At 47.2% G+C, this 12,843-nt stretch overlaps 1 protein-coding gene across 1 annotated transcript; it reads right to left on the bottom strand.

Moving 5' to 3' along the window:
- Positions 1–7,569: 7,569 nt before the first annotated feature.
- On the bottom strand, positions 7,570–8,393 carry LOC121249525. Its single transcript, XM_041148228.1, has 2 exons — positions 7,802–8,393; positions 7,570–7,736 (listed from the first exon to the last, which is right to left on the bottom strand). The coding sequence occupies exons 1-2, from the start codon at positions 8,391–8,393 to the stop codon at positions 7,570–7,572; spliced, it is 759 nt and encodes a 252-aa protein (XP_041004162.1).
- Positions 8,394–12,843: the final 4,450 nt, after the last annotated feature.

A 12,843-nucleotide genomic window follows, 5' to 3' on the forward strand; every position in this document is an offset into this window, starting at 1 on the left:
CGTTTTTAGCGCAAGTGCCGTGATAACGTCGTGCCGTCTTCCCGCTATCGAGGCGCCTCTTCGAATTCTGCGACGCCACTTTAATCTGGCGACCGTTCATTTTGTTGCCCCTTCCCCCCTTCTTCTTCCGAGCCAGGGGCGTTGCTAGGTTCGGGATCTGGCCACACCAGGGCCCGGACAACGTTTTTCGAATCGTACTTCCAGAAATTCCAATCGCTCTTCGCCCACGTGAGTTTCTCTTTAGACGACCGCTTTTCTCCTCATTCTCCTTACTGGAAAGCAAGTTGGAGTCTGTGAGGGTGGCCTTGGAGAGGAACGTCGACGCGACTAACCAATGTTTTGAATACCGTACTGGATGGCGTACCGGTCAAGGCACTAGAACGAAATATTTCGGTACCGGTACCGTACCGTTTCTGGATAGTCGATATATGATAAATTATATATATAAATATATATAACAATTATATTCTAAAATAATAGTTTATATATGAATAAATTATATATAAATACATACATATATATAAATTATAAATAGTCTAGTCTAAATTGGGGGTCAAAAAATGAACTTGTAGTTTGAAAAAATGGAAAAAAAAAATGAAGACTGACATTTAGGCCGGTACAGGCCGAAATTTAGGCCGAAACGGTCGATATTTAAGCCGGTACGAAATACAGGTAGTATCTGTACCGGCCACTGGGCCGGTACGGCAAATATCGGTCGTACCGGCCGGTACGAAACGATTTTTAAAACTTTGCGACTAACGCCCTGGAGGATGAGCAGAAGCGCGTGGCTGAGCTGGAACGTGAGCTGGAGTTTGCCCAAGTGGCCCTTGGCCAAAGCGAGGGGACAACTGAGACACTGGAGGCCGAAAAGAAATGGGCCACACAAGCTCGGGTTTGCATGTTCCACCACTATATGGGACTGCTTAAATCCGTGGATGTGAAGGCCCTGATCCTCACCTCTGTCTCCAGTATGGAGAACTCTTTGAACGCCGCGCAAGACCGCGCGGTCCTGCTGGAATCACAGCGAGGAGGGCCCCTGCCCTCCGCAATCAGGCCTGGATCAACGGGTACTGGGACGGCCTTGAGCTTTTGCGAGGGCTGCTTCTGCAGAACCCTGGAACCGACCTCCGCACTTTGAACCTGCGGGAAGTGACGCCGGACGTGAAGGCTTACGAGAAGATGCTGACTTGGGGCGTGAAGGAGATGCCTTTGGCCTTCAGAAGTCCTCCTCCTTAGACATTTTTCTTACTTTCTGTTTTTGTGGTTTTTTGTAGTGTACCTTATAGCTTCTAGTCGTTAAGTTCCTTTGGGCCGAGGAATGCATTGGGCTCCCTTGCTTGGGTGAATACCCTTGCAAGGTAATCACCGCACAGCTCGCCTCGGCAGAGGCCTTAAGCAGGGATTTATCTACTAAATGCAGAGTGAAGTTCCCCAGGAGCCTTTTATTTTAGCTGGAAAGTGCACCGCAGGGGTCCCATGGCGTGGTGGCCTACTTAAGTCCTCGTTAGAAAGTTCTTAAACTTCAAACCCCAATCGTGACTCTGTCCGAGTAGCGACTGCTTTCCACCTAGCGTCTACCGGGCCGCTCGTTGTACTCCGTACACACGTGGGCGGCTGAACCTAATGTCGTTCTGATGGCTGTCCGGGGGTTGCTCTCCACCGACACCCCTATTTCTTTGTCTGGTCCAAGTGTCGCCCAACTATAGTCAACTGCTCCAGGAGCCTTTATTACACTCGTGACCCAAGTTTCGTACTTGGCTTCCTCATCTGTCACCCTCTTTGTACTGCTCACATGTTGACCAAGATTCTCCACATTTATTTCTCCTTAATGACCGTTCCTAGGGATTTGAGTCTTATATGGGACGCGTGGGCGAATCTTGGGATTCCCATGGATACGTGGGAGCTGGGGAGGGCCATTAGGTGTCGTGGGCCCCAGGTTTACCCCGAACCGTTTCCTGCTATAAAGAGGGGACGTACTCATCTCTTACTAGTACATATCCGGCCTTGTCTTCTCCCCTTCATTGTCTTTGTTGTTCCACTATCACCTCCCCCATTGCCCCCTTTTTGCCGTTTAAGGGAGGCAGATGTGTTTGGTCCTAGTGTTCGAGATGTTGTTGGAGGGAGTTTGGCTGCTGGAAACATGGCGAACTCCAGACGTCTCTTGCTCCTGCCCTCTTGCTTATCACGCCTCACTTGTTCCTGCCCTCTTGCTTACGGGGTCAATCTCCGTGAGCATTTGAACCAGAACCTGCATCCCACAGGTTCTGGACGGTGTTCGGTCAAGGTGGTGGCGTGGCTGTCGCGGCTGACGAAGGTGAAAACAGATGTCGGTGGGGAGGGTGCTCTGCCTTGGCCATTGCCTGCCCTTCGATATGCTGTTACCCACGTTGCTGCCGTCTCCCGGTTACAACCTTGAATCCCCTTCATTGTCTTTGTTGTTCCACTATCACCTCCCCCATTGCCCCTTTTTGCCGTTTAAGGGAGGCGGATGTGTTTGGTCCTAGTGTTCGAGATGCTGTTGGAGAGAGTTTGGCTGCTGGAAACATGTCGAACTCCAGACGTCTCTTGCTCCTACCCTCTTGCTTATCACACCTCACTTGTTCCTGCCCTCTTGCTTACGGGGGTCAGTCTCCGTGAACATTTGAACCAGAACCTGCATCCCACAGGTTCTGGACAGTGTTCGGTCAAGGTGGTGGCGTGGCTGTCGCGACTGACGAAGGCGAAAACAGATGTCGGTGGGGAGGGTGCTCTGCCTTGGCCATTGCCTACCCTTCGATATGCTGTTACCCACGCTGCTGTCGTCTCCCGGTTACAACCTTGAATCCCCTTCATTGTCTTTGTTGTTCCACTATCACCTCCCCCATTGCCCCTTTTTGCCGTTTAAGGGAGGCAGATGTGTTTGGTCCTAGTGTTTGAGATGCTGTTGGAGGGAGTTTGGCTGCTGGAAACATGGCGAACTCCAGACTTCTCTTGCTCCTGCCTTCTTGCTTATCACGCCTCACTTGTTCCTGCCCTCTTGCTTACGGGGGTCAGTCTCCGTGAGCATTTGAACCAAAACCTGCATCCCACAGGTTCTGGACAGTGTTCGGTCAAGGTGGTGGCGTGGCTGTCGCGGCTGACGAAGGCGAAAACAGATGTCGGTGGGGGAGGGTGCTCTGCCTTGGCCATTGCCTGCCCTTCGATATGCTGTTACCCACGCTGCTGCCGTCTCCCGGTTACAACCTTGAATCCCAGTTCGTTACCGGGAGACCTCTAGTCATATGCCGCTCAGCTGCTCGCCCACAGAAGAGGGATGTACTTTGCTGAATCTGCTGAGTGTCCCTCCTCCTAGGGCTACCATGTTTACTTTTTATAGCCACTTCGTAGTTGGCTCTTTTTTTTTTTATCCTTTTTTTTTTATGTAGGGATTCTACTTCTGACTCTTGTTCGGGATGTATGTATATAAAGAACCTTGTCTAGCTCCTTCTTTGTGGCACCTTATATCTTGTTTTTCCTTTGCTTTTTCCTTGGGGGTTGTTGTCACAAGGATGAAGCCCACGGCTCGCTCCTAGTACTTCCTTCTCGGGTGCACCTCTCCCTGCTCCTTAGCATGGAGCTTGGCAAGTCATTCAGATTGTGTTTTGTACTTCGTGGGTTGACACTTGTAGGTTAGCAGGGCCCCGACCCTGCTCCTTTACCAACGCGTTGCTTCCTTTCTTTTGGGCATGAAGCTCGGCAAGTCATTGAGATTGCGCTTTGTGCTTCGTGGGTTGGCACTTGTAGGTTAGCAAGTCCCGAAGGGCCCTGCTCCCTTACCAACGTGGTGCTTCCTTTCTTTTGGACACGAAGCTTGACAAGTCATTCGGACTGCGTTTTGTGCTTCGTGGGTTGGCACTTGTAGGTTAGCAGGTCCTGAGGGGCCCTGCTCCCTTACCAACGCAGTGCTTCCTTTCTTTTGGGCACGAAACTCGGCAAGTCATTTGGACTGCATTTTGTGCTTCGTGGGTTGGCACTTGTAGGTTAGCAGGTCCCGAGGGGCCTTGCTCCCTTACCAACGCAATGCTTCCTTTCTTTTGAGCACGAATCTCGGCAAGTCATTTAGACTGCGCTTTGTGCTTCGTGGGTTGGTACTTGTAGGTTAGCAGGTCCTGATGTGCCTTGTTCTCTTACCAACGCGGTGCTTCCTTTCTTTTGGGCACGAAGCTCGGCAAGTCATTCGGACTGCGCTTTGTGCTTCGTGGGTTGGCACTTGTATCATTTAAGGGGGGAACACAACAACGCTACATTTCACAGTTAGTTCACTAAACCTTTAACTAGTAGTAGTTTTACATACATTCGAGCTCAGCTCGTGCCATTTTCATACAAAGTACTTCCTCAAATGCTCCGCGTTCCATAGGTATGACAGCTCGTTCCCTTCATGGTCTTTCAGCCTGTATGATCCGGGTCTTCCGGTCGCCGCCACCACCGGGTATGGTCCTTCCCACTTGGGGCCCAGCTTCCCCCCATCTTGAGTTGTGACTCCCGTCTGCTTTAAGACCATGTCCCCTACTTTAAAGTTATGAGGTCGGACTCTTTTGTTGAAGTACGACTCGACTTTTCGTTTGTTGGTTACCGCTCGGCTCGCGGCATCCTCCCTTCTTTCTTCCAGGAAATCCAGGCTCTTCCTCAATCACTCGTTATTCCGGTCTGGATCATACTGCTGCACCCTGTACATGGGTATGGCTACTTCTGCCGGTATTACGGCATCCACTCCATAGAACAGAGAGAAAGGCGTTTCTCCGGTTGGGGTCCTTACTGACGTTTGGTAAGCCCACAACGTGCTCGGGAGCTCTTCAGCCCATTCTCCTTTTTATGCCCCCAGTTTCTTTTTTAAGATGTTGAGTAGTGTCTTATTGGTTGATTCTACCTGTCCATTGGCCTGCGAGTGTCCCGGAGAGGAGTCTTTGACCTTGATCTTGAGCTCCGTGCACCATTCTCAGTAGTGTGAACAGTCAAATTATCGTCCGTTGTCAGAGATGAGACTTTGGGGGATACCGAAACGACAGATTATGGATTTCCAGAGGAAATTCGTTATTGCCCGAGCTGTGATTGTTGCTAGAGCTTCCGCCTCTACCCACTTGGTAAAGTAATCCACTGCCACCATGACGAATTTCACCCCTCCCTTGCCCGTTGGGAGGGGCCCCACAAGGTCCAACCCCCAATTGGGCGAAGGGCCATAGGGCTGTGACTGAAGTAAGCTCTGCAGGGGACAACGAGGTATGGGGGAATTTTCCTGGCACTTAAGGCACTTTCGGGCGAATTCGTCAGCATCTTTGTGGGCATTAGGCCAATAGTATCCCGCCCGAACCGTTCGCATTGCCAAAGCCCTTCCGTTCGTGTGACTGCTGCACACCCCTTCATGGATCTCGGCCAATACGTACTGTGCCTGCTCGCTGGAGATGCACCTTAATAGAGGCTCAGCGTAGCCTCTTCTATACAGAATTCCCTCTACCAGCGTGAATCGGGCTACTCGGTTTCTAAACTTTCGGGCTTCCTCCCGATCGTCTAGCAGGATTCCCTTTTAAAGGAACCTCAAGACGTCTGTGTCCCATTCCGGGGGTGAATGGGCCCCGATAGTCGACACCCTAATTCCCACTGCAGCTAGGTCAATGGTTCGGGCGACCACGTGGTCTGGGAGTGGGACTTCCTCTTGCCCCAAAGCTGCCTTAGCCAACCGAACCGCTTCCCGGTTCTCCCCTCTAGGGATCTGATCGATGTAGAATATTGGAAAAGGTCCCGTTCCTTGCCAACTCGTTGCAGATATCTCTTCAGATTTTCTCCCTTTGTGAGGAACTGCCTTGTCACCTGCCCCACCACTATCTATGAGTCGGCTTTCACTTCAACTTCTATGGCGCCAAGGGATCTGGCAATCGTCAATCCTGACAGGAGCGCTTCATATTTTGTTTCATTGTTGGTGACCTTGAATCCGAGCTTGAGAGCGTAGTCGAATCTCTCACCCGAATTCGTTACTATGTGTACTCCTGCTCCGCCGCCCTTTTGACAAGACGAGCCGTCGACATAGACCTGCCACGGCTTGCCCCGTGGTGCAACAACCGCTTCTTCGGGAAAATTCGAGTATTCGACTACAAAATTCGCCAGTACTTGTCCTTTCACCGACGTTCGGGGGAGGTATTCGATTTTGAATTCGCTTAACTCGATTGCCCAGCCAGTCATTCGGCTTGAAACATCGGGTTTTTGTAATATCTTCCTCAGGGGGACATCAGTCTAGACCTTCATTGGGTGGGCTTGAAAGTAGGGCCTCAATCGTTTGGCGGCTATCACTAACGCAAAAGCAAGCATTTCCGTTCGGGGATACCTGGCCTCGGCGCCTCGGAAAGCTCTGCTAATGTAATAGACCGGCTGTTGGACTCCAGCCTCGGTTCGAGTCAACATAGAGGATATCGCACTAGGTGTCACCACTAGGTACACCGTCAGGCTCTCTCCTAGGGTGGTTTGGTTGAGCAGCGGCAGGTGAGCCAGGTACTTTTTTAATTCGTTGAAGGCTCTGTCGGAGTCCCCATCCCATTCTCGCGCTTTCCAAAGGACACTAAAGAAAGGGAGACATCTGTTGGTCGATCTGGCGATGAAACGGCCCAAGGCGGCTATCCTTCCTGTCAGCTTCGGGACTTTGTTGATGCTCCTCAGCTAAGGCATGTCCATGATGGGCTTAATCTTTTCAGGATTAGCTTCGATCCCTCGGTTTGAAACCTGAAGCCTAGGAACTTTCCTGACTCCACCCCAAAGGCGCATTTATGCGGATTGAGCTTCATCTTGTACTTTCTCAGCACCACAAAGGCTTCGCGAAGATCGTTGAGATGCTGCTCGGCCTTTTTGCTCTTGACTAGAAGATCGTCTACGTAGACTTCCATATTTCTCCCGATCTGGTTCTTAAACATCATGTTGACCAAATGTTGGTATGTTGCTCCCGCGTTCTTCAAACCGAAAGGCATCGCTGTGTAATAGTAGAGTCCTCTATTGGTGATGAATGCCATTTTCTCTTCATCATCAGGGTCCATCCTTATCTGGTTGTAGCCAGAGTATGCATCCATGAAACTGAGCAGCGAGTGCCCTGCCGTCGAATCGACTATCAAATCAATCCTTGGGAGAGGAAAACTGTCCTTTGGGCATGCTTTGTTCAGGTCAGTGAAATCAACACACATCCTCCATTTCCCACTCGCCTTTTTGACCAATACGACATTAGAGAGACATTCGGGATAGTAAACCTCTCGAATGGAGCCTACGGCCAGGAGGCGTTCCACTTCCTCAGCTATGGCCGTGTACTTCTCTGCACTGAAACTACGGCGCTTCTGCTTGACTCTCTTTGCATCAGAATTCTCGCACAGCCGGTGCTCCATCACTGACCCATCAAATCCCGTTATTTCTTTGTGGCACCAAGCAAAGACATCGCGATGTTCCTGCAACAGCTGTCTCATAGACTGGCTTAATTCTTTGGGCATTCTAAACCCCATTCGTACAGTCCGCTCTGGGTCCTCAGAATCCATCGATACCAAAACCAAGGGTTCGTTGGGCTCTGCTTGTCTCAGCGTTTCCTCATCCCTCATTTCGTGGTCTAGCTCCATTGCTGTTGGGGGTGATGGCTGTGTTGCCTCTCCCGGACTCATTCGTATCCGTGTCTCTTGGTGTTCCCCCTCTTGTTCCTGTCTTGCTTGAGCGGGCGGCTCTGATTCGGCGGCCCACTCGGAGATCACTTCTAAAGTCTGCACGATTATTGCTTTTAACTTCATCTCCTTGGTGTAGCAGTCTCTTGCAGTCTGTTGTTCACCTCGCATCTCCCCCACCCCGCTTCCGGTTGGAAATTTCACTTTCAAATGGTACGTGGAGGTGACGGCCCTCATTTGGTTCAATGATGGTCTCCCAAGTATTACGTTGTATGAGGAATGAGCTTTGACCACCAGGAAGTCTACCATGAGGGACGCAGTCTTGGGGGTTGTGCCTGCTAGTATCGACAGGGCAATCGCACCGGCCGGCTGGATGGCTTCCCCTGTGAAGCCTCTAAGGGGAGTCAGGGTTGGCCGTAATCGATCGGGGGAAATTCCCATCCTGTTGAAGGCTTCCCAAAAGAGGATGTCTGCGAAACTGCCATTGTCGATCAATATCCTGCTAGTTCGGTAGTTGGCTATCTGCGCTGTTACTACTAGTGCGTTGTCATGAGATCTAAACAGCCCCTCCCCGTCTTCTTCACTTAACGTTATCAAATGTCCCCTGGAAGGGTCTCTGGGGTGCGTTCGTTGGGTGGAGAACACTTCTCCGTACCTGGCCTTTCTCACGTGGGCCTTCCGAGCCGAGGAAGTCGCTCCTCCAGCATATCCTCCAGCTATGGTGTTGATTTCCCCTAGGGGAGGTTTTTCTCTCATCGACCTCTCCTGGTGTAGGCCCCATTTCTGAGGGTTTGTAGCTCTTCTCCTTTCGGGACTTGCACTATCCCTCCGGGAATAGTCTTGACTTTCATAAACTGGGTTGCGGCTCCTGGGGGCTAGATCTCGTCTTCTTTGTATGGGACTTTGGTCCAGATCTCCCCGCACGGTGCTCCGGTCTCGATTTCTCCAGGATGGAGGGTGGTATTCTCATCGTGAATCACTTCTTTTAGCACTGTTCCGTCCGGTCCGGATCCCTGGGCTGTCAGGCCTTCCCTATTTAGTATAACAGTCTTCAGTGTTGTGTCCATTGCTCTGGTGAAAAGAACAATATTTGGGTCGCGCCGGGCCTAACCCCCGACCCTCTTGTCGACTCGGGTTTTCCTCCACTTCTATCGCCAAGCTGGAGTGTAGGCGTGAGCCATGCTTTCCCTTACTTTTGACTTCATGAGTTCGCTTCTGGAGGGCTCCTCGGTTGAGTTCTCGACGCCACTCCGTCGCTTTCTTGTCTGCTCTTTTCAAGTCCAACTTCCTTGGCGCTGTAAGTGCTTGGAATGTGTCTTCCCCGTTTATGTAACCATCCACCTGGTCCATGAACTCCCTCAAAGTTGACGGTGTCTTGCGAGCAATTTCTGCCATGAATGGACTTCGAGGCCAGATCCCACCTAGTAATGTTGCCAACGTGATCTTCTCATCTTGGTCGTCCATCTTCATCCGTTCCTTGTTAAAGCGAGAGAGGTATGACTTAAGGCAAGCTCTTGTCATCCCTTTGCTTGACGGTTAGCAAATAGGCTGCCGGCCTCCTCCTCGTCTGGCTGGCCATAAACTGCATTAGGAACCGGCGTGCTAGTTCATTCAAGCTATCCACGATTCCGGGTTACAAGGAGACAAACCACATTCGTGCCGCCCCTTTCAAGGTGAGAGGGAACGCCCTGCATGCTACCTCACTGGGAAAACCGTGAAGAGTCATGTGGGTTTTGAAAGTCTCCAAATGCTCCAACGGGTCCTTAGTTCTGTCATAAGCTTCCATCTGAGGGACCTTGAACCTCAGCGATATCGGTACCGCCAGGATTTCGATGCTGTATGGCAATTCAGCATTAGTGAGCAGTTGGTCCATGGTGGTGGGTTGGCCTATCTGTTTCGCCACCTCCATTTGGATCTGTAGGTTTATCTTACGTTGTTCTTCCTCCGTGGTGACTGGGTTAGGTTGGGGGTGGTCCCCTGAATGGTGGCTTTGTTGATCTGCTTCCGTTTCTTCCACATTTCTTCGTAACGCCACATTCTCCTGTCGGAGGGTCTCCATATCCGCTACAAGTTTCCGTATAACCTCATTCTGCTGGTCAAACCTCGCCTCAACCGCTTCAGACTGCATTCTTTCACCTTGTGAATGCTGGGAGCGGGTGGTTGCCGGCATACAAATGACACGCTAGTTATGGGATAACCAGGATCCCACAGACGGCGCCACTGTTGATGTCGTGTTTCTCGGGCCTGGGCAACTCCTCGCCCTCGGTTCACAAGCTCAATCCTGCACAGTCAAAAACCGAGAGGGACCTCGAGGTCCGTTAATCCTCCGAAGCTTGAGTCAGTACTTGATGAAGTAAGGCTAGAGAGAGAGATAGTATTTTTCACATTACCCCTTTCGTCGTTGGGCTGCCCCTTATTTATAGTTATCGTTTAGGATTCCCTGTGGCTGGATTTCGTGTTGCACGGGACATTTTGCCCCGCGGGTTGTGTTATCGAGCGGCTTACGCGTTGTTTCCCTACCGAGCGGCGATAACTCCCAGCCTTCTTTGCGCACTGTTCTGGTCTTGGGCTGCATTTAATGCCGCACACCTCATGCTCTGGGAGGCATTTAATGCGACATGGCCCCTGCTCTGGGCCGCATTAAATGCGACGTGATCCCTATTTTGGGCCGCATTAAATGCGACGTGGCCTCTGTTCGGCGTTCTATCCTTTTGGCGACGTCAGCCACAGTCCTCCTTTCTTCTCTCCCTCTGAATACCCAGCCCGACCCGGATCCCTTGCTTTGGCGTTGGCTTAGGCTTTGTCTGGGCTTTGGTGACCCGGTTGGGCCCTATGGCTGGCCTAACCCTTGCAACAAGCCCTTTCTGTTTTCTTAGGTTTAAGGTAACGATTTTCTTCCCACCACACTTCCCATGAGACTCAAAAGTTTTAAATGAGAAGTTTCTTTACACTTGAAGGAATTGGATAAAAAAAAAAATTAATAAAAAAAATTCTATAGAAAAGTAAATTAGTTAAAAGTGAGAAATAATTTTTAAAAAATAAATAATATTTACAGTACTACAGAAAAGGGATAAAAAACCGATCCATCCATCTAGAAGAAACATTTATAACCTTTGACGATTTGAATGTGGGTTGCTTTTTTGTCACAGTCACCCGATACAATGGATTCTCCCCAAACAAACAACTTTTACAGCCATTGAGCCAGTCAAGATAGAAAATACAGTACACAAAAGTCAGCATAAAATATCATTAAAAAACAAAAAGACAACTCCTCTGATACGTAAGTTTAGCAAAAAGATATCCATTTTCTGAAGTGATTGTTGAGACTACATCATGTTCACATTGCCTTCATTCATGTAAGTGCAAAACATTTGACTGAAACAGGAGGTAGGTACCGTGTGGGGACCCAAAATACAGAAGAAATTCATTCATTCGAATCTAAACCACTATTTATCATAGAAATTCATTCATTGGAGATAGGCCACACGCAACTCTAAAGTTTGTTTGCCACAGCCCTCACATCACGAAATTATAAAAAAAAAAAATGGAAATAATTTAAAAAACCGTAAATAATTATAAAACTATGAAATCTCTTAAAATCTCTCAAGGGTTTTGATTTTTTTTTTTTTATGAAAAAGAAAAGGTATTTTTGGCTTTATATATATATATATATTGTAATTCTAGCAGCATGACATCTTAGGCTTCGTTTGGAAACACAACTCATCTCAACTTATCATTATAACTTTTTCAAATCTTAACACAAAATATAATAAACAATTCAATTTTTTCAAATTTCAAAACAACAACAATAATAATAATAATAAATAATATTCTAATAATATTTTATCAACTCAACTCACTCAACATCTAAACGCACTCCAAGACACCTTGACATGTGACACTGTTACATTATTTTTTAATTGTTGAACAATCATCAATGGAATCAACTCAAGTGCCGTTTCATTACATATAACACCACCTTGTGAAAACCCTTACAACTGAGAAAGAGAATTTAGCAAAGACCATAAAGGCATGCTGAGTTGCAGACTGCAGAAGTGAGGAATGAGGGGACATGGCTGCCATCCTTCTGGATGTAAATTTCTTCCATGATTTCAACTTGTATTTAAATTTGTGGTAACCAAAATGAATTTCAATGACCATTAAAGTCCACCCAAGTCATAATTGAAACAAAATTAAATAAAGACTAATCTACCCAGTCTAATATTCCACATGGCTTGAACTCATATCCATCAACCAATCAAAAATCAACAACCTCATATTAGACCAACTCATACTAAAGCCAGCAGAATCTAAACCTTAGCATTTGATCAAACTTATAAGCTAAAATACATAGAATCTAAAACCTTGATCCTTATTCAAAATCATTTCTTAAAGTGCAAGATTGTTTAGGGCATTGGATGAGACATAAAATTCTCATTTCATTATTACAATTTCCTCAAACTCTCACACGAAATATAATAAACAATTCAAAATTTTTAAATCTTAATTCAACTTTTTCAAATTTCAAAACAATATTAATATTTAAAAATAATATTTTAAACTTTCATCTAAAACTAAAAATTCTTATCTCACTCTCCAAACATACACAAAGAAACATCAAATCTGAATATTATTTCCTAATCCACAAATATACAAAACCTCGTATACTATAGTCTGCAAAATCTCAAACTTGGTTCTGATATCAATAGTAACGTCCCAGTCCCTAAGGGATCAAAGAGTTACTACCTTTCACTTAAAAAATCATATCTCACAATATAGATGTAAACTCTAATTTCTCAATTGGAGAAATTGAGTACCTTAGTCGTCTCTTCAGCCTTCTGAGCTAATAAAAGTTTAAAGGAGACTAGAAAATTTATGTGTACAAAGTAAGTTTCTATTAAACTTTCATGAGACTCAAAAGTTTTAAATGGGATTTTTTTTTTTCTAAGCATATTAAACTTCCCATGAGAGTCAAAAGTGTTAAATAGGAAGTTTCTTTACACTTGACGGAATTGGATAAAAAAAAAAAGCAATGCTACTTATAGTTCTCATTTAGAGACTGCATTGCAAGTCTAGTTAATTTTATCTTTAAATTTTTTTTAAAATTATAATAATATCCTTATTAAAATAGTACTTTTTAATTTAATGAAGGATCTGTACATACAGTCTCTAAATAGAAATTGTAAATAGAATTTTTTTAAAAGAA

This window comes from Juglans microcarpa x Juglans regia, chromosome 2D (assembly GCF_004785595.1).
Source record: "Juglans microcarpa x Juglans regia isolate MS1-56 chromosome 2D, Jm3101_v1.0, whole genome shotgun sequence".
Lineage (NCBI taxonomy): Eukaryota > Viridiplantae > Streptophyta > Magnoliopsida > Fagales > Juglandaceae > Juglans > Juglans microcarpa x Juglans regia.